This window comes from Capsella rubella, unplaced genomic scaffold, assembly GCF_000375325.1.
Source record: "Capsella rubella cultivar Monte Gargano unplaced genomic scaffold, Caprub1_0 scaffold_4, whole genome shotgun sequence".
Lineage (NCBI taxonomy): Eukaryota > Viridiplantae > Streptophyta > Magnoliopsida > Brassicales > Brassicaceae > Capsella > Capsella rubella.
The window spans coordinates 2,968,442-2,985,199 of record NW_006238920.1 but is presented as its reverse complement, the minus strand read 5'-3'; the positions used below and the strand labels follow the sequence as shown (position 1 = coordinate 2,985,199).

At 32.8% G+C, this 16,758-nt stretch overlaps 4 protein-coding genes across 4 annotated transcripts; 2 read left to right on the top strand and 2 right to left on the bottom strand.

Moving 5' to 3' along the window:
• Positions 1 to 763: 763 nt before the first annotated feature.
• On the top strand, positions 764 to 4,549 carry LOC17888996 (ATP-dependent zinc metalloprotease FTSH 4, mitochondrial). The gene is made up of 7 exons (XM_023783786.1): positions 764 to 985; positions 1,380 to 1,467; positions 1,548 to 1,820; positions 1,936 to 2,172; positions 2,261 to 2,385; positions 2,574 to 3,050; positions 3,319 to 4,549. The coding sequence occupies exons 1-7, from the start codon at positions 959 to 961 to the stop codon at positions 4,246 to 4,248; spliced, it is 2,157 nt and encodes a 718-aa protein (XP_023639554.1). The 5' UTR covers positions 764 to 958; the 3' UTR covers positions 4,249 to 4,549.
• Positions 4,424 to 6,168, bottom strand: LOC17889211 (E3 ubiquitin-protein ligase ARIH1). The gene is made up of 3 exons (XM_006296357.2): positions 5,804 to 6,168; positions 4,956 to 5,728; positions 4,424 to 4,862 (listed from the first exon to the last, which is right to left on the bottom strand). The coding sequence occupies exons 1-3, from the start codon at positions 6,128 to 6,130 to the stop codon at positions 4,694 to 4,696; spliced, it is 1,269 nt and encodes a 422-aa protein (XP_006296419.2). The 5' UTR covers positions 6,131 to 6,168; the 3' UTR covers positions 4,424 to 4,693.
• A 3,474-nt stretch (positions 6,169 to 9,642) lies between these two features.
• On the bottom strand, positions 9,643 to 10,976 carry LOC17888025. The gene is made up of 3 exons (XM_006295924.2): positions 10,689 to 10,976; positions 9,856 to 10,604; positions 9,643 to 9,772 (listed from the first exon to the last, which is right to left on the bottom strand). Exons 1-3 carry the CDS (start codon positions 10,974 to 10,976, stop codon positions 9,643 to 9,645), a joined length of 1,167 nt encoding a protein of 388 aa, XP_006295986.2.
• A 1,737-nt stretch (positions 10,977 to 12,713) lies between these two features.
• LOC17889563 (thermospermine synthase ACAULIS5) lies at positions 12,714 to 15,676 on the top strand. The gene is made up of 9 exons (XM_006295733.2): positions 12,714 to 12,932; positions 13,031 to 13,097; positions 13,569 to 13,663; positions 14,330 to 14,432; positions 14,515 to 14,603; positions 14,677 to 14,833; positions 14,922 to 14,997; positions 15,070 to 15,265; positions 15,352 to 15,676. The coding sequence occupies exons 1-9, from the start codon at positions 12,829 to 12,831 to the stop codon at positions 15,431 to 15,433; spliced, it is 969 nt and encodes a 322-aa protein (XP_006295795.1). The 5' UTR covers positions 12,714 to 12,828; the 3' UTR covers positions 15,434 to 15,676.
• Positions 15,677 to 16,758: the final 1,082 nt, after the last annotated feature.

Genomic DNA, 16,758 nt, shown 5'->3' with positions numbered 1-16,758 from the left:
TCTAAACTATCCAAAATTTATCTGATACTGTTTTATTCGGATAGTTTTTAATCCAATTGTACTCAAATAACCTATAATATCCAAGTATCTCTAAAAAAATAGAAATACGGCAAATGTAAAACTCAAAAATCAAACTTACATAAAATAAAACCATACCTATCTATAAAAGTGAAACATAAAACTATGTTGATACATAACAATTTTAAATAAACCAAAGTAAACTATAAAATCATAATAAAAAGGAAGTAGCAAAATTCAATAACATATACCTTTATAATACTAAACTGTATACCCTTCAAACATTAATAAATTGTATCTTATAAGTTCGGTTATATTCGGGTACTTATTGGCTATCGGCTTGGAGTGGGTTTAATCCGATATCCAAAAGTAATAAAAGCTAAGAACCGATTAGTTATTTTCCAAATATTCGGTTTTAATCTAGTTTTTTTACTAGATTCGGAATTTATGCCCATGCCTAATCCAGCAAACCTCCTAGTTAATTAAAAAATTGGTTCACGGTCTAGTTCGGTTTGATTGCCGGTCTGGTCTGGTTAAAGAAACAACATTGCTTTTACGGGATTTGATCACAACTCTATTGTTAATATTTATGAATATCTTTTCTTGTGGGCCTCTAGGAAAAGCCCATTAAAATGAAATAACGAGAAAGACCCAAAGGGTGTTTATGTCATTTTAGCTTCAAAGGCGGACGACCTACATGTCTCGTGCGTGTCTGCACCTGCTGCACAAATTTTAATCTCTTTCTCTCGAACCAAACAGGTCTCTCTCACGCGTGAGTTAGTGTTTTTACGACTTAGGCAAGGGGAATAAAGATTAGACGGTTCTCCCTAAACACGAAGAGAGTCTTGTCTTTTGTTTCCCATATAGATCGAGCAAGTCTCTCATTTTCGGACAATCACACACAATTTTTAAGACGCAACACTAAACAGAGATTTGATTGATGGCTTGGAGACGCATCATCACCAAGGTTCCTGTTTTATTTTATTTTTTTCTTATGCAATTTTAATACCAAAAAGGTTTCGAATTTGTTTGGTAATTTAGTTGATTTGATCTAATTAGATATCATTTTCTTATGGGTTTAATCAAGATCTTTGTGATTCATTAGCTAAAGTTGTTCTTTTTGCAAACCCTAGAAGAGTTTCAAAAATCTTCTCTTTTTGTAATTTCCCCTTCTCTGATATACTGCTATTTGATTGATTTGAATACCCAATTCACTTGGTTTTGAAATTGGCATGAAGTTTTGTGAGTGTAAGATTCAGAATAGGTCAAAGGTTTCATCTTTATTCAGAATAGTGTTGGTTTGAGTTTATGATGAGTAAATTTACTTCATTACCATTGATTCTGTTCATCTATTATGACAGGTTTCGAGTCATGAACGTGAATTGAACCATTTAAGAAGCTTACTTGTCAGAGCTTACTCTTCTTTTCCTAGAGTGGGTGTTACTGGAGGTATATATATAGATATATTAATTGTGTTATGAGTTAGTCTTGTTGTTATTGGATTGTTTCAGAAGCGTTTTGTGATTTAGCTGTAGGTGGTGGTGGAGCTTCTTTACCGCGAACGAGGTTTCAGTCGAGTTATGTTGGTAGTTTTGCTCGGAGAGTGCGTGACAGAGAAGAAGTTAATGAGGTTGCACATCTGAGAGAACTTATTAGAAGAAATGATCCTGAGGCTGTTATCAGAATGTTTGAAAGCCAACCATCTTTACATGGGAATGCCTCGGCGTTGTCTGAATACATTAAGGCATTGGTTAAAGTTGATAGGTTGGATCAAAGTGAGCTTGTAAGAACATTGCAAAGAGGTGGGTAAGGAGGGAGAGACTTCTTGTTCTGTTTCTGAATTGATATTATCTCTTTATAGTATTGGTAAATCTTTTGTATGCTGCTTTTAAAATGTAATTTCTTGTTTATTTTTAGGTATTGTTGGTGCTTCAAGGGAGGAAGAAACTTTTGGAGGTTTGACAGCTTTTAGAAACTTAGGGAAACCAACAAAAGATGGTGTCCTTGGAACTGCTGCTGCACCAATCCATACTATATCCAGTGAAAGGAGTAACTTTAAAGAACAACTATGGAGTACTATCCGAACTGTTGCAGTCGGATTTTTATTCATTTCTGGTATCGGAGCACTTATCGAGGATCGAGGAATTGGCAAAGGTAGTTTGGTTGTATTATCTTCTGTGATGCAATACCTCTGTTGGTGGATGAGTTTGATCTAATTAGTTTTATGCTTAATATATGTTAGGACTTGGTTTACATGAAGAAGTGCAACCTAGTATGGATTCAAGCACCAAATTTACTGATGTGAAAGGTGTTGATGAAGCAAAAGCTGAGCTAGAGGAAATTGTGCATTATCTTCGCGACCCTAAGGTAAAATTCACAGTGCTAGTATAAATGTCAAACTAGATGTAGGTTTCGTATTGAAATAGAATATTTAAAGCATAGTTCATGTGACGTTATGATATGTATCCTGTACAGATTTGTAATAGAGTTAGCACTGTTTTGTTCTTTGGCCTCACTCTTGTTATTGGTTTTGTTTCTTTTGATTTTGATTTCAGAGGTTCACTCGTCTGGGTGGAAAGCTTCCTAAGGGTGTATTGCTTGTCGGTCCTCCTGGAACAGGAAAAACTATGCTTGCTAGGGCTATTGCTGGAGAAGCTGGAGTGCCTTTCTTCTCCTGCAGTGGTAGTGAATTTGAAGAGATGTTTGTTGGAGTTGGAGCCAGAAGAGTTAGAGATCTTTTTAGTGCTGCAAAGAAGTGCTCTCCTTGTATTATATTTATCGACGAAATAGATGCTATTGGTGGAAGTCGTAATCCTAAGGACCAACAATACATGAAGATGACATTGAACCAGTTGCTTGTTGAGTTGGATGGGTTTAAACAGAATGAAGGAATTATTGTGGTTGCAGCTACAAATTTCCCAGAGTCTTTGGATAAGGCCCTGGTTAGACCCGGGAGGTTTGATCGCCATATTGTTGTACCTAACCCTGACGTGGAAGGTCGACGCCAGATTTTGGAGTCTCACATGTCGAAGGTAACTTTAGATTATGCATTAGATGGACTAAGGTTTTTCGCTAATGGTGTGAGCTTGTGAAATGGAGTTGTTGAGCAAATTAGGTATCCACTAGAGGCTAGGTAGCATTATTAGAGCTGTAGTTATAGTTACCAATTTGGTACTTTGGATATATAAGTGAAATGTGTATAAATCCTGTTGAGTGTTATAATTACCACAAGAAGGATATCAATTATGTGAAGCCATCTCTGTTTGTTGGCTAATGGCTATCTTCATTGTGTGTTTTCAGGTACTCAAGGCTGAAGATGTTGACTTAATGATCATTGCTAGAGGAACGCCTGGATTTTCTGGTGCTGATTTGGCGAATCTAGTCAACGTTGCTGCTCTTAAAGCTGCGATGGACGGTTCGAAAGATGTCACAATGTCTGATCTTGAGTTTGCCAAAGATAGAATCATGATGGGAAGTGAGCGAAAATCTGCAGTTATATCTGACGAGTCACGGAAACTGACAGCTTTCCATGAAGGTGGTCATGCCCTTGTCGCCATCCACACAGATGGTGCTCTTCCAGTCCACAAAGCAACCATTGTACCTCGTGGTATGGCTCTTGGCATGGTTTCTCAACTACCGGATAAAGATGAGACAAGCATTTCTAGGAAACAGATGCTTGCTCGGCTTGATGTTTGTATGGGAGGCCGGGTAGCTGAAGAGTTGATTTTTGGGGAGAGTGAGGTAACATCAGGTGCTTCTTCTGATCTTGAGCAGGCAACTAAACTCGCTAGAGCCATGGTCACGAAATTCGGTATGAGCAAAGAGGTAGGTCTTGTGGCACATAACTACGACGACAATGGGAAAAGCATGAGCACTGAGACAAGGCTTCTCATCGAGAGTGAAGTGAAACATCTTTTGGAAAAGGCTTATAACAATGCGAAAACCATCCTCACGGTTTACAACAAAGAGCTTCACGCCCTTGCAAACGCTTTGCTTCAGCACGAAACTATGTCCGGTAAGCAGATTAAAGAGCTACTCACCGATCTCAACTCTCCACAGCTGCAAAAGCGTCAAGAAGTAGTTGCAAAGCAAAGCAACCCGGTTCCTCCTTCAACACCAAGCTCAGCATCATCAGCAGCTGCAGCAGCCGCCGCAGCAGCAGCTGCCGCCGCCACAGCTGCTGCAACGGCTGCAACCAAAGGTAAAGACATGGCTCCTGTAGGGTCTTGAATAATAAAAAAGAGCCTTTGGTAGAGAAAAAGGCGTTTTTTCTTGTATTTGTGTATGTTGGGGGTAATTGAATTGGGGAATAACTCTATATTTTGAGAGTTTTTTAGAATCAGTGAGAGAGGCTTGTGAGAGTTAAAGCTTAGGACAAATGAGATTAACATCTCAGGTTTTTTTCAATGTCTCTACCTCACACAGATCTCACTGTGAAATGGTATGTGTTCTCTTTTTTTCTCATGAAGTTCTTGAAATCTCTTGGGATGTTATTTATAAGTTTGGCTCGTACAGTTTCAGGTTACATAAATGCTAAAGCCTCTGCTTGTAAGACTACTTCATGCAATAAAATTTAGTAACCAATCCTTACTTGTACTGTTCTGTAACTATGTGTTTTGCACAAAGCTTTCATAATTAATTTAGTTTATCAAAAAAAACCCTACAAACTATGATATCATTCAATGATACCAAAAGCTATGCTACCAACTAATAACACTACAATAGCAAAACCGACAGCAATATCTATTGATGTTGTGTCTTCTGGTTCAAAATCATTACCAAGACCAAGATGATAGCAATATCCAGCATCTGCTCCACATTGGTAGCAAAACTTATGACCACATCTGCCAAATTTGTCAAGTTAGCAAGTCATGTTGTTACATATATATATATATCAAAATCAAATAAACTTTGAAAGGAGGAGATGTGATCAGAACCTGCAAAGTAGGAAGAAGCATCCATCAGAACGTTCAATCATTTGTTTACATTTGCTGCATTGACGCCACCTTTTACAATCCGCGAGGTTTTGGAGCTTCTTATCGTTTTCTGTAGGATTCGGATGCAACTTCTTGTAACCGTGGCACGACAAGTCACTATGCCACGGAACTTTGCAATTGACGCAAAAGAATTCACCGCATTTGACACAACATTGCTTAACTTCATTGAGTTGAGAGAAATTGGTTACTGACATCAAAGCTGAACAAGTCGGGTTTGGACAGTAAACTCTATCGGTTACAGGAATCGATTCCTCTATGTTCCTTTGTTCCCACATCTCTTTTACTTTAGGTGTCAAAATGTTGACACAATCGTTATAAACCAGCTTAGTTTTGCACTTGTACTGAGGACATGTCATCATATACCCTTCAGCTAGTCTTACCTCTATATGATTTTTCACACATTCGGAACAGAACATATGATGACATGTATGAACCAAAAACATCTCATCAGCATTGACATCTTCGAAACAGATACTACAAGTCTTTTTCAGATGAATCCTAGCAGGCAAATTCGTCTTTATCGGATGAAATAGAGTAGCCATAGCTACATTAGTCTTAGAAGAGATTGCTTCCATTCCAAGTTTATAAGCAAACTCAACTTGTTTTCGAGTAACCAATACAGCTTTACTAGAAGTAAAACGTTTTCTAATGCCTTGCACGTCACGTATTAGCAAGGCTATGTTTTCTTGCTCAGGTGTAGATCTCTCCATGACCTAAACAGTTTAAGACAAAACACTAGTTATAGGACTGAAGTAGGTGGAGACGTGTTGGTCAAGGAAGTAACTTACCCATTCATAAATCTGATTGTGATCGCAGCAGATTGAGATATGATTGATCCCTAACCTCGCGGCTTCGGTTAATCCGGACTTCAATGCTATAAGCTCAGCCTCTAAAAGTGTAATGGCTGGTTCATAAATTGGTCCTTTCATCTGAAACATCAGACCATCCTTGTAGCCGCAAATCGCAACCCTAAATTCTCCGGATAACTCCGTCGTGTTCTCACTTACCAAACCCTTAAAGTAAAGGCTGTACGGCGAGGATCTTGACGGTGATGGGTTTCCGGCATGTTTTAGGTCATATACTCGTTCTCGTACTAGAGTGCCTTCATCTTCCATATCTACTTGAAGTTTGTTTTCTAGGACTCACGCTTTATGTTTTTACTAAGTATATATCAATTTCTAAAGGATATCTAGGGTTTTTTTATAGCCAAGTCTACTCATGTTTAAATAGAGTTTCAATGAATTTAATTTTTATGTAGAATATGTGGTAATTTAATCAAGATTTTGTTAAATTAAGTTTGATGTTATTAGTTTGTGATTTGTAAGAAAATCATTTTAAATCTTAATAAATATGGGTTTATTGGATTCAAAATTTTATTAAGTGAATAAAAGTTTTGTGCTATTTAACTAAAACAGAAAAAAAAATCTAGGATTGTTAATGAATTAAATTATTGTATTATGTTATTGGTTTATTATTTAATACATTTTTCTTCATAAATTAAACTCATGGAAAGTATCATCAAAGATAGAGAGACTATTTAGAAAACTTTACAAGATTATAGAAAAATTAATCGACAAGACTATAGAAAAATTTATAGCAATCCTTTAATAATGTTTAGTTATTCACTTTTTATGATTTTAGTGAACTCATCAAAATTCTTTATGAATTAGAATCCCCTTCTTTTTTTTTTTCGAGCCATGAAAGTTTATACAACAGGGTTAAGCCCAATTATGGCCTAAATAAAAAAAAACCATGAAGCTAAAATCACCATTAGATGATTATGTTTCATTCTTACTTTAAGTGTCATTGTTGCTACAATCTCATTATTATTTTTATTTTTTTTGTCATCAAATAACTAAAAGCCGACTCAAATGAGCCAATTCGACTGGCAATTGTTTACAACCTTAAATCTCATTAGTTCAATATCTCTATATTTATGAAACATATTTTTAAGATATTTAAAGTTTAATCTTATTTGAAAATGAATAAAAAAAACTCTAAATACTTTTCATAATTATCAATTAAGTCACTTTAATAAATAAATTACATATAATTAAACATACTGTGTTTAGGAGATATGTCACACACATGATTTGTAAAAAAAAAAAAATACTTTTCAAGATATTGCATTTAATACTTAGAGATTTGATAATCGAAATTTAATTATATCCAAGATCCAAATGATAAAACCATTTTTTCTTTCTCTTGTATATAAAATAAACCATTAGAGAAAGAAAAACAAGAAATAAAGTACAAGAAAATTTTATATGTATGTCTGAAAGAACTATAATTTTGGGAGTAAATGATACATTCACAAGATTAATATTGCTTAAATGGGCAATCATATCGATCTATGGCGTCGCAATAGGATGGGATAGTGTAATGTCATACAAAGAAAATATGAGTTTAAGCTATTTACTACTTAGATACTTTGGGTTCTTGCTGATGTTCATCTATGTCTTTGAAACGTCTTCTCGTTTGGTTCACTCACATCCACAAACACTACGACCACATACTAAGTTCAAAGGTCGACAAATCTTGCTAGCAATGATGTCAGTAATGGTGAGTGTAACTATGTTTTGTAACTGTTACAAATGGCAAAGATGGGATGTGTTTGTTCTTACGTCAAGTGTCATCATCGCTACAGTTTCACTAGCCCAGTTGATTTGTGGTGTGGTTGGGCTTGGGGCTGGTTGTATTTTATATATTGCCATTTTGGGATGTGTTTGGGGAATCAATGGTATATATTTTGATATTACATCAAAATTAAGTATTTGTAGTTTCTTTATCATTATAATATTTCAAGTGGCATTTACGTCGAATATGTATAATGATGAAACGAAGGTTTTTGAAAAAGAACTAGTTGCTTCTATTAATGTTGATTTTCATATGTTATACTATTAGATTTTTTTTTTTTTTTTTTTTTTTGTGCAAATACCATTAGAATTATGTTATTAAAATCGTCATATTTAATAGATTCAAAGTTTAATAAAGGAATTGATTACTTTAATGAGAATGTTGATAAAGTTTTACTTATGTTTTATTTTGTAATTTTTTTACGATTAGGAATTTGATATGATGCATATATTGTCTTTTTAATAACTTTTGTTCATATCCATTTTAGATGGAGTGCATATAATTAAAAATTAAATTATTATGGTGAAATAGATAGTTAAGTTATATCCCAAAATAAAAACAATATGTGTGAGCTACTAAGCTACTATATTTATATCATCCTCGTCGGAAATAATTCTCAAGGGGTTTCAAAAATATTTTAATAAACAAAAAGAGGGAGAGGAGAGTTTCCTAGTGGTCATGTGCTTTTAACAGTCGCGCGATTCATATCAGCGACTGGATTTATTTTTGCTTTTGACATGTCAATTTTGAAATTATGACTATTCTAAAGTGTATAACTATAAATTTAGCAAACTCCCCACATAAATTTCTATTTTTACGGCCGTGAAGATGAAAATACAGTTTTGCAGATCGGATAATAACAATTTGATTAATCCTACGACTATCGCTCCTTCTAATATAAAGTTTGAATTGTGCAGCTGGTTGATTTAGTGATTTTGAAATTTGATAATTATAGTCAAAAGTGTAAAAACTTAAGAGAGATGAAAGAAAACAAAGTCGAATTTCAATCGCCAGCGACTCTTCTCCGAACAAGTGATAGTATCTTTAAGCAGACACTTAAGACACAAATAAAACAAAAAGTCTACATGTGTCCTAATTTGATTGGTTTAAATCAATTAATTTAATTAAATAATAAGAAACAATAAAAATAATATATATAAATGTGAAAAAACAATTGAGACACAACCACGGATGTAGATGCTCTTAGAATCCAAATGTTTTGTACTTAGGAAATTGTAAGAAAATGTTTTGTACAAAAACTGTAGAAATTATTTGGTAGGAGAATAATAGAAAAGATTTGGTAGGAAAATCATCGGAAGATATTTACTACAAATGTTTGGTAGGATTCTGGTAAAAAACTGTGTTTTACTCTTACGAACAGTTTTTTAAGTTTTTTACCGTAGGTGATTGTTTTCTTGTATATATACTATCAATAAATTTATGTGTATTTTTGATACTCGTATAAGATCAAACTACGAGCGTAGCATGAGTTCAAAAACTGGTGAATGAAACAAAAGATATACAGTATATGTTTTAAAAAAAAAGAGATATATATGTCAAGATTTATCTAATTGGCTAATGTACGTAAATTTGTTTTTTCTTGTAGGAGCTAATATTGTACGTAAGTTAGTATATGTAAATATATTTTTCCTTCTTGTTTTGGTTAAGAGAAAAGGTAAAAAAAATCTAAAAGATACACATTTAAATTTTGTTAATGTAAATATATATATATATTTTTTTTTTAACTCAGTTCTCTATCTTATTAGAGGTTTTTGTAAATTAGTTCCCCATCTTATTATCAAGTTTAGTTAGTTCCTAAACCCTAAGTGCTGGACTGATATGTAAAGACTAGATTTGACAATAAGATGTACAAATTAAAACATCAACACAAATGTGTCGCCTTAATGTAAGTTAGTAACTTAAAAACCAAAGCATTACATGCCCATCAAACATGTCTTAGTATCAAAATAACAACAATGGCAATTATCACTCAACAACCAAAACAGCATAACCTAAGACGATACTGTCTCCTCCTTAGTACCCTTGGTCGAGGAAAGTTATGACCATGGTAACATGATCCAGTATCAGCTCCACAATCATAGCAAAACTTATGTCCACATCTACCATTTTATTAAGTATAACTTAAGTTAATACATTATATAAAACATAACTCGAAGATTAAAGATCATATATATATATATACCTGCAAATTAAGCTGGAGCATCCTTCAGAAAGTTCAATCATGTGTTGACACTTTCTACATTGACGCCACCTTTTCTCATTCACTAGCTCCATTAGCAATATATCGTTTACTGTTTGGTTTGGATGTAACCTATTGTATTGGTTACATGATAAGTTACTATGCCAAGGAACTTTGCAGTTTATGCAAAAGGGTTCATTGCATTTCACACAGTATTGCCTAAATCCAAATTGTCCAGAGAGCTCAGTTTCAGACATTAAAGTCGAGCATCTAGGGTTAGGGCAATAGCCTCTATTTGTCACGGGAATAGAGTCATCTTTGATCTTTTGTTCCCACTTCTCTTTTAGTTCAGGTGTCAAAATGTTGACACAAAGTCGATAGCTCAGTCGAGAATTGCACTTATAACCAGGACATGTCACTGAACTTGACATGGCTAGTTTCACTTCTATGTGACTTCTGACACAGTCGGAACAGAACTTATGACCACATAATTCATTACCAAACATATGGTCAGCATTGATGTCATCATTCATACAGATACTGCAAAACTCTTTCTGAACATGCATATCTTCCTGAACAGGCACATGCACAGGCATATATATGATTGCTTCTATCGCAAATTCGTAGGCGAAATTAGCTTGAGTTCGAGTCAACAAGACAGGGATACTAGACCTTAAATATTGTCTGATGCCTTGCACATCACGTATTAACATGGTAATGTTTTCTTGCTCTAGCATAGATCTCCCCATGACCTAAAAAAAACATTCAAGGCAATTAAAAAAAAACTATGATATTGAAGCGAACTAAGACGTGTGAGCCAAGGAAAAAAACCTTACCAATTCGAAAATCTGCTCATTATCACAGCAGATTGAGATATCTTTGATCTGCATACTCACAGCTTCTTCTAATCCGCACTTCAATGCTATTATCTCAGCCTCTAAACGTGTAATGGCAGGTTCATGAATTGGTCTATTCATATCGAACAACAAATCATCCTTGTCGCCGCATATTGCAATTCCAAATCCTGCTGATATCACTGTTGCTTCCTCGGTTACCAAACCCTTGAAGTAAAGCCTGTACATAGGTGTTCTGGATCGTACTAGAGTTTCTTCTTCATCTTCCATGTTTACTTGAAGCTACCTTTGAAGTATATTTTATTATCATCACTCAATAAAATATATTTTGAAGAGATAAAAGAAAAGGAAAAAATAGATAGACATATAGAAAGGTTAGGACAATAAGGAAAGAAAGAAAATAGAAAAAATTAGATTTGACTTTTGCGTGGGTTTTGTTTTCCATATTATCTTTGGCCTAATTGGTACTTGTGCGTGAGTTTTGTTTACAACTTAGAACTCATATAAGAGGGTTGGGTATGGACCCTCTAAGTTGCGATATTTTATGTGGCAGGTGGTTATAGGATGTATTTCGGTCAATATAAATTTAGTCATTCGTGATTTTAAATTGTGATCCATATTGTAGTCAATGTGGTGAAATGGAATCTATTAATCATGCAATTTTTCAATGTCCACCGGCCCTTCAGTCATGGGCTTTGTCACAAGTGCCCACGACGATAGGAGAGTTTCCATCAGATTCGATTTATATCACTATGGATTACTTATTCTGGCGAAAACGCAAAGGTGTTAACATTTCAATGTATCCATGGATTTTGTGGTATATTTGAAAGGAAATGAATGAAAAGGTTTTTGACAATGTGGATAAGAATCCGAGAAAGGTGCTGCGACTGGCTTAAAATAAAGTTCAATTATGGACAGCCGCACAGATGGATGTTTCAATTTAGGAGAGTACTGGGATACGGAGACAACCTGTTCAATTGTTGGAGGGTAGTGTTTTATGTGCTACAGGTTATACGTGCTTCTTTTTCTTTACTTAAAGTTTCTCTTTGCTATAATATTAAAGTAGATTTATTGGCACACAAAGTGCGTGCTGAATCGCTTCTATGTCTTTATGTAAACAATGTTCCCAGTTCTTGACTCATCTGAGTCCATTATATAAATGTTGTTGACAAAAAAAAAAGTTGGGTGTAAGAGAAAAAGTGAATTAAGGAAAACATTTGCATTAGCAAATATATAATTGTCATTTGTTATGATAATATCTATTTACCACAAAAAAAAAACTAATTCAATTTTTCAAAAAGGATATATATCCAAATTTTCTTTGAAAAGTATAGATTGTGAAGCAATGTCTGGCCCAAAATTTTTAAAGAGCATCACCACATTCAATTCTTTTTATTGGTACAATTTGTATATATGTATATAGTTTTAAATTTATTAATTTACTAAAGATAAAATAAATTATCTTTGTTACTCAAGAAAATTTAAATTTGATATAAAAGACAAAACAGTATAATAAAACATTAAATGATGAAGTATACTCATATTTATCAGTTTATATGCAGACATTTTTTTATAAGATCTTTTTTGCATATATCAAAGAAACATATTTCTAAAAATAAAAGAATATTCCTGTTAAGTTTTCATTTCCTATATGAGTATACAACAAAAGAATATTCTGGTTAAGTTTTCTTTACAAATATTAGTGATGTCATTGTGTATTAATGTATTGGAATTGTTTAAAGTGATATTAATGCACTAAACACCAAATTAAGTAACGTAAAGAGGACAAAAAAAAAGACCAAAAACTTCAGTTTTCTCTTTATTTACATATAAACTTAAAACTCTTTCTAGGGGAAACAAAAAATTAAAAAGATGAAGATTCTTGATTCATTCAAATTAAAAGGAAAATTATAACGCTTCTCCAATATTATTATTTAAATCTATGAGAATTGTTATCTTCTACACTTTCCTAATAACCAAGAAGATGATCAAGATACAATAAACGTTTTAGCTAGTTACCAAAAAGAGCTTGAGTTTTCAAAGTTTATAAAAGGTGAAGAAGCATTAGAACTATCACCAAACTATATACATCTTCTTTGTGTTCTACTTGTTAACTTAGAATATGGGAGAAGCTGTAGAGGTCATGTTACCAAATCAAACCTATCAGTGCCAGTGGTATGAAGAGATCATTGATGAAGATCTTAAGTGGTCTTTTGCCCTCAACAGGTTTATTTTTCTTGATTTGTTTTGTCTTAACTTTGATTTCCCTAAATGTTGATTTTGCCCATCTCTTTTTCACTTATTTATTTTTTCTTTCTCGGCAGTGTTCTCCATCAAGGAACTAGTGAGTATCAAGATATTGCTTTGTTAGACACCAAACGATTTGGAAAGGTACATTTTCTTCAACAAATATGACATAAAACACTAAAAGAGTTTCTGAAATTTCTTTTAGTTTCATTTTTTGTTGATGAAAAGGTTGAAAATTTCTGAAGTTGTATACTTTATACTTTGTGTAAGTTGAAGGTTTTGGTGCAAAGAAAAACACTTTTTGCAAGTTTACCCTTCATCTCCATATATGTATCTTCTAAACTTTTGTAAGGTCACATAAGTTAGATTTTCATAACTTATATTAATGTAGATTTGTTCTCCTCATTTTTCGTGGTTTCGATTTAATGTACTATTTATCAACATTTTACAAATTTACGGTGATGACAATGGGTTATATTGCATATTATTTTGATTTCGCGAGTTTTTTTTACTTTATGGGAGTTGGAGAATAAAGTTAGAAAAATGTCAACTTGGAGGGTTTTTATAACAGAAAATCTTAATTTTAATTAGTGAATGTTTTATTTTTCAAAACAGGTACTTGTGATTGATGGGAAAATGCAAAGTGCAGAGAGAGATGAGTTTATCTACCATGAATGCTTGATTCACCCGGCTCTCATTTTCCACCCCAAGTATGCTTCACTTGCATTTGTGTTTTTCGATTAGGAAACTTACATTTTTTTAGCTACTATTCAAAAAAATTAATTTATATTTTTACAATGTACTATGCACAAAACCTTAAGTAGGTTACAATTTTAATTTAGTTTACGTGTGTTCAAAATTATGAAAAGCAATTATATTGACTTGCTTATAAGTAAACTAAAATACCATGATTATAGTACCATTAATCAAGATTGACCATGGTATAATTATAGAGGAATTCCTCAAAATACCATCATTTTGGGTTTCTTTCCAAAAATACCACTAAAATCAAATTGTTGTTCAATTATATGGAATTTTAAATCTTTGGTTTGGGTTGATTATTTGCAATTTAGGGTATAGTATTTAGGGGGTAGGGTTTAATGTTTAGAATTTAGAATTTAGAGTTTGAAAATTTAAAACTTAATTTTAGTTTTGTGGTATTTTTGTCCTAAAAACAAAAATGATGGTATTTTAGAGAATGGCCCTTAATTATATTGACCATTTAGTTGAGGTTACACATGATTAAGTACCATAAATCAAGATTGACAAAAGAAAGTACATTATATCAAATACTCTAAGAAATTTAAGAGGAATTGACATGGTTTTTGTTTTGCGAGTTTAAAATTTTTTTAACTTGACCATTGCTCTATGATTAGCCCCAAGACTGTGTTTATAATGGGAGGAGGTGAAGGCTCTGCTGCAAGAGAAATACTAAAACATAACACCATCAAGAAAGTGGTCATGTGTGATATTGATCAGGTTATAACATTTTAACTTAAATGTATCATCCCCCAAAATATATATTCATTAAACTAACAAATTAAAGGCCTTTTATGTGTAGGAAGTTGTTGATTTTTGCAAGAGATTTCTAACTATTAACACCAAAGCTTTTTGTGACAAGAAGCTTGAACTTGTGATCAACGATGCTAAGTAAGGAAAATTCAACAAAATATAATTTTTCACTAAAATATAAATTTGACTATGAAAATGTTAAATGGTAAAGGGTTGAATTGGAGGAACGAAAAGAGAAGTTTGATATAATAGTTGGAGATTTAGCTGACCCTGTAGAAGGTGGACCATGTTATCAGCTCTATACCAAATCATTCTATGAGAACATCCTCAAACCCAAGCTTAGCCTCAATGGCATTTTTGTGACTCAGGTACTTGTTTTATTTTGTAAGCATTTACAAGTTAGGGATAGAAAAGATAATATATATTGTTGATCTAATTCTATGTTCTTATTACTAGGCTGGACCAGCTGGAATATTCACTCATAAAGAGGTCTTTACATCAATCTACAACACCTTGAAACAAGTGTTCAAGTGTAAGTACTCTCTTTTGTGTTTTCTTGTAATGACATTGTTTGGTTGATTCTTGATGATTAAAAATGAAACAGACGTGAAGGCTTACACAGCACATGTACCATCATTTGCGGATACATGGGGATGGGTGATGGCATCAGACCAAGAGCTTACGTTCGAAGTAACGGAAATGGATCGAAAAATCGAAGAGAGAGTGATAGGAGAGTTGTTGTATTTAGATGCTTCGACTTTTCTCTCTGCTTCTACACTCAACAAGACCATCTCCATCGCGTAATTTCCATTTTCTCTCTTTTAAATTTATTAAAAAACCGAACTTAAATCGATATATTTATAAACTTGAGATTAAACTTGAGCAGGCTTGAGAAGGAGACAGAAATTTATAGTGAAGAAAATGCGAAATTCATTCCTGGTCATGGTGTGGCATACAAGTCTACTTGAAGAAGACTTGGCATACTTGAGTAAGACTTGGATGCATTCTATGTTTGCCTTCAGTTTGTTTGATTGTTCGGTTTCAGATTGATAGTCACAAAAACGATTTCTTTCTAGTTTTATTTTCTCCTCAGCACTATACCGTGGATCGTCTTGATTACTTTGGTTGGGCTTTTGTTTCCTCTTCCTTTGTAGTTGTTCCATTTTGCTTTACTATACTAAGAACCATAAACATCAATATATTGAGTAATATCTCATAGGACTGGACAAAATACCCGAATCCGAAAATCCGGCAGCGGTAGTGGCTATGGCTCAACTAGATTGGAATCGTAACACTAAATTACACATGTAGCAATGTACCACGAATTAAATTTTAAAACACTAAAAATAAAAATTATTTAATCTGAAACTACAGAAGTACAAATTATTTTATCAACCAAAAAATTCCAAAAAAATATCTAATTAATTACTTATATATTAAGTGTTCCGTATGTTTATTGCAACATTTTATTATTTATTTTTTATGAAATCAATGTAAATAACTTTAACTTAAACTAGATATAAAAATACTATATATATGTTAATTACAATAATTATATACATCCTTAATTAAAAATATAATTGTTATTATGATAAAAGTTTTCTAATGTAAACAAAACATTATTTTGACAAAACACAGTCCTCTTGACACTTTAAAATGGATCATTGCAATATCTAATTACTAAATTACATACGTATTACTGATTAAATTTTAAAAGTACAAAAATTAAATTATAAACTTTAAAATTTAAACTTTAAGGAACAAAACTAAAGAATTCTAACATTTTTTATATTTAGATAAAATATTATATGGCGGTATGTTGCTCGTAACAACTAATATTCAAATCTACCTAAGAGATGATGTAAAAGACAAAAAAATACATCATCAAGTTCTATATACTCTCTTAATTCTCAACCCTTAAATTAACCATTCAAAAAATTTGATAACTCTATAAGAACCAAACCTCCTCCTTTCTCAAACTTTTACATGTGCAACCACAACAACTTTGTTTAAATTAAATAAACTCTATATTACTACCATAAAAGCATATTTTATAATAAAATAGTATTTCCGATAAACCATTATACCATAATCTTTATTAATATAAAAATTAACAATACAAACATTGATCCGCGGTGTACCACGGATTCAAACCTAGTAGGATTTAAATAACTAATTTGCTTTTCTTAAAATGTTAAGTCTTTGCTCTAAATATGTACGCTCATAGAAGAGAAATATACAAAGAGAAGCAAACAAGCTTTTAGAGAATTGATTCTAACTTCTTATTCTGAGA

Excerpts from the sequence above, each read along its gene's own strand:
- LOC17888996 (XM_023783786.1), top strand. The coding sequence starts at position 959 with ATGGCTTGGAGACGCATCATCACCAAG. Across the intron at positions 2,386-2,573 it reads ATTATCTTCGCGACCCTAAG|AGGTTCACTCGTCTGGGTGG; the intron begins GTAAAATTCACA and ends TTTTGATTTCAG. Across the intron at positions 3,051-3,318 it reads TGGAGTCTCACATGTCGAAG|GTACTCAAGGCTGAAGATGT; the intron begins GTAACTTTAGAT and ends GTGTGTTTTCAG.
- LOC17889211 (XM_006296357.2), bottom strand. The coding sequence starts at position 6,130 with ATGGAAGATGAAGGCACTCTAGTACGAGAACGAGTATATGACCTAAAA. Across the intron at positions 5,729-5,803 it reads ACAATCAGATTTATGAATGG|GTCATGGAGAGATCTACACC; the intron begins GTAAGTTACTTC and ends TAAACTGTTTAG. Across the intron at positions 4,863-4,955 it reads TGCTTCTTCCTACTTTGCAG|ATGTGGTCATAAGTTTTGCT; the intron begins GTTCTGATCACA and ends CAAATTTGGCAG.
- LOC17888025 (XM_006295924.2), bottom strand. The coding sequence starts at position 10,976 with ATGGAAGATGAAGAAGAAACTCTAGTACGATCCAGAACACCTATGTAC. Across the intron at positions 10,605-10,688 it reads ATGAGCAGATTTTCGAATTG|GTCATGGGGAGATCTATGCT; the intron begins GTAAGGTTTTTT and ends TGTTTTTTTTAG. Across the intron at positions 9,773-9,855 it reads TGCTCCAGCTTAATTTGCAG|ATGTGGACATAAGTTTTGCT; the intron begins GTATATATATAT and ends ATAAAATGGTAG.
- LOC17889563 (XM_006295733.2), top strand. The coding sequence starts at position 12,829 with ATGGGAGAAGCTGTAGAGGTCATGTTACCAAATCAAACCTATCAGTGC. Across the intron at positions 14,433-14,514 it reads TCATGTGTGATATTGATCAG|GAAGTTGTTGATTTTTGCAA; the intron begins GTTATAACATTT and ends TTTTATGTGTAG. Across the intron at positions 14,834-14,921 it reads ATGGCATTTTTGTGACTCAG|GCTGGACCAGCTGGAATATT; the intron begins GTACTTGTTTTA and ends TCTTATTACTAG.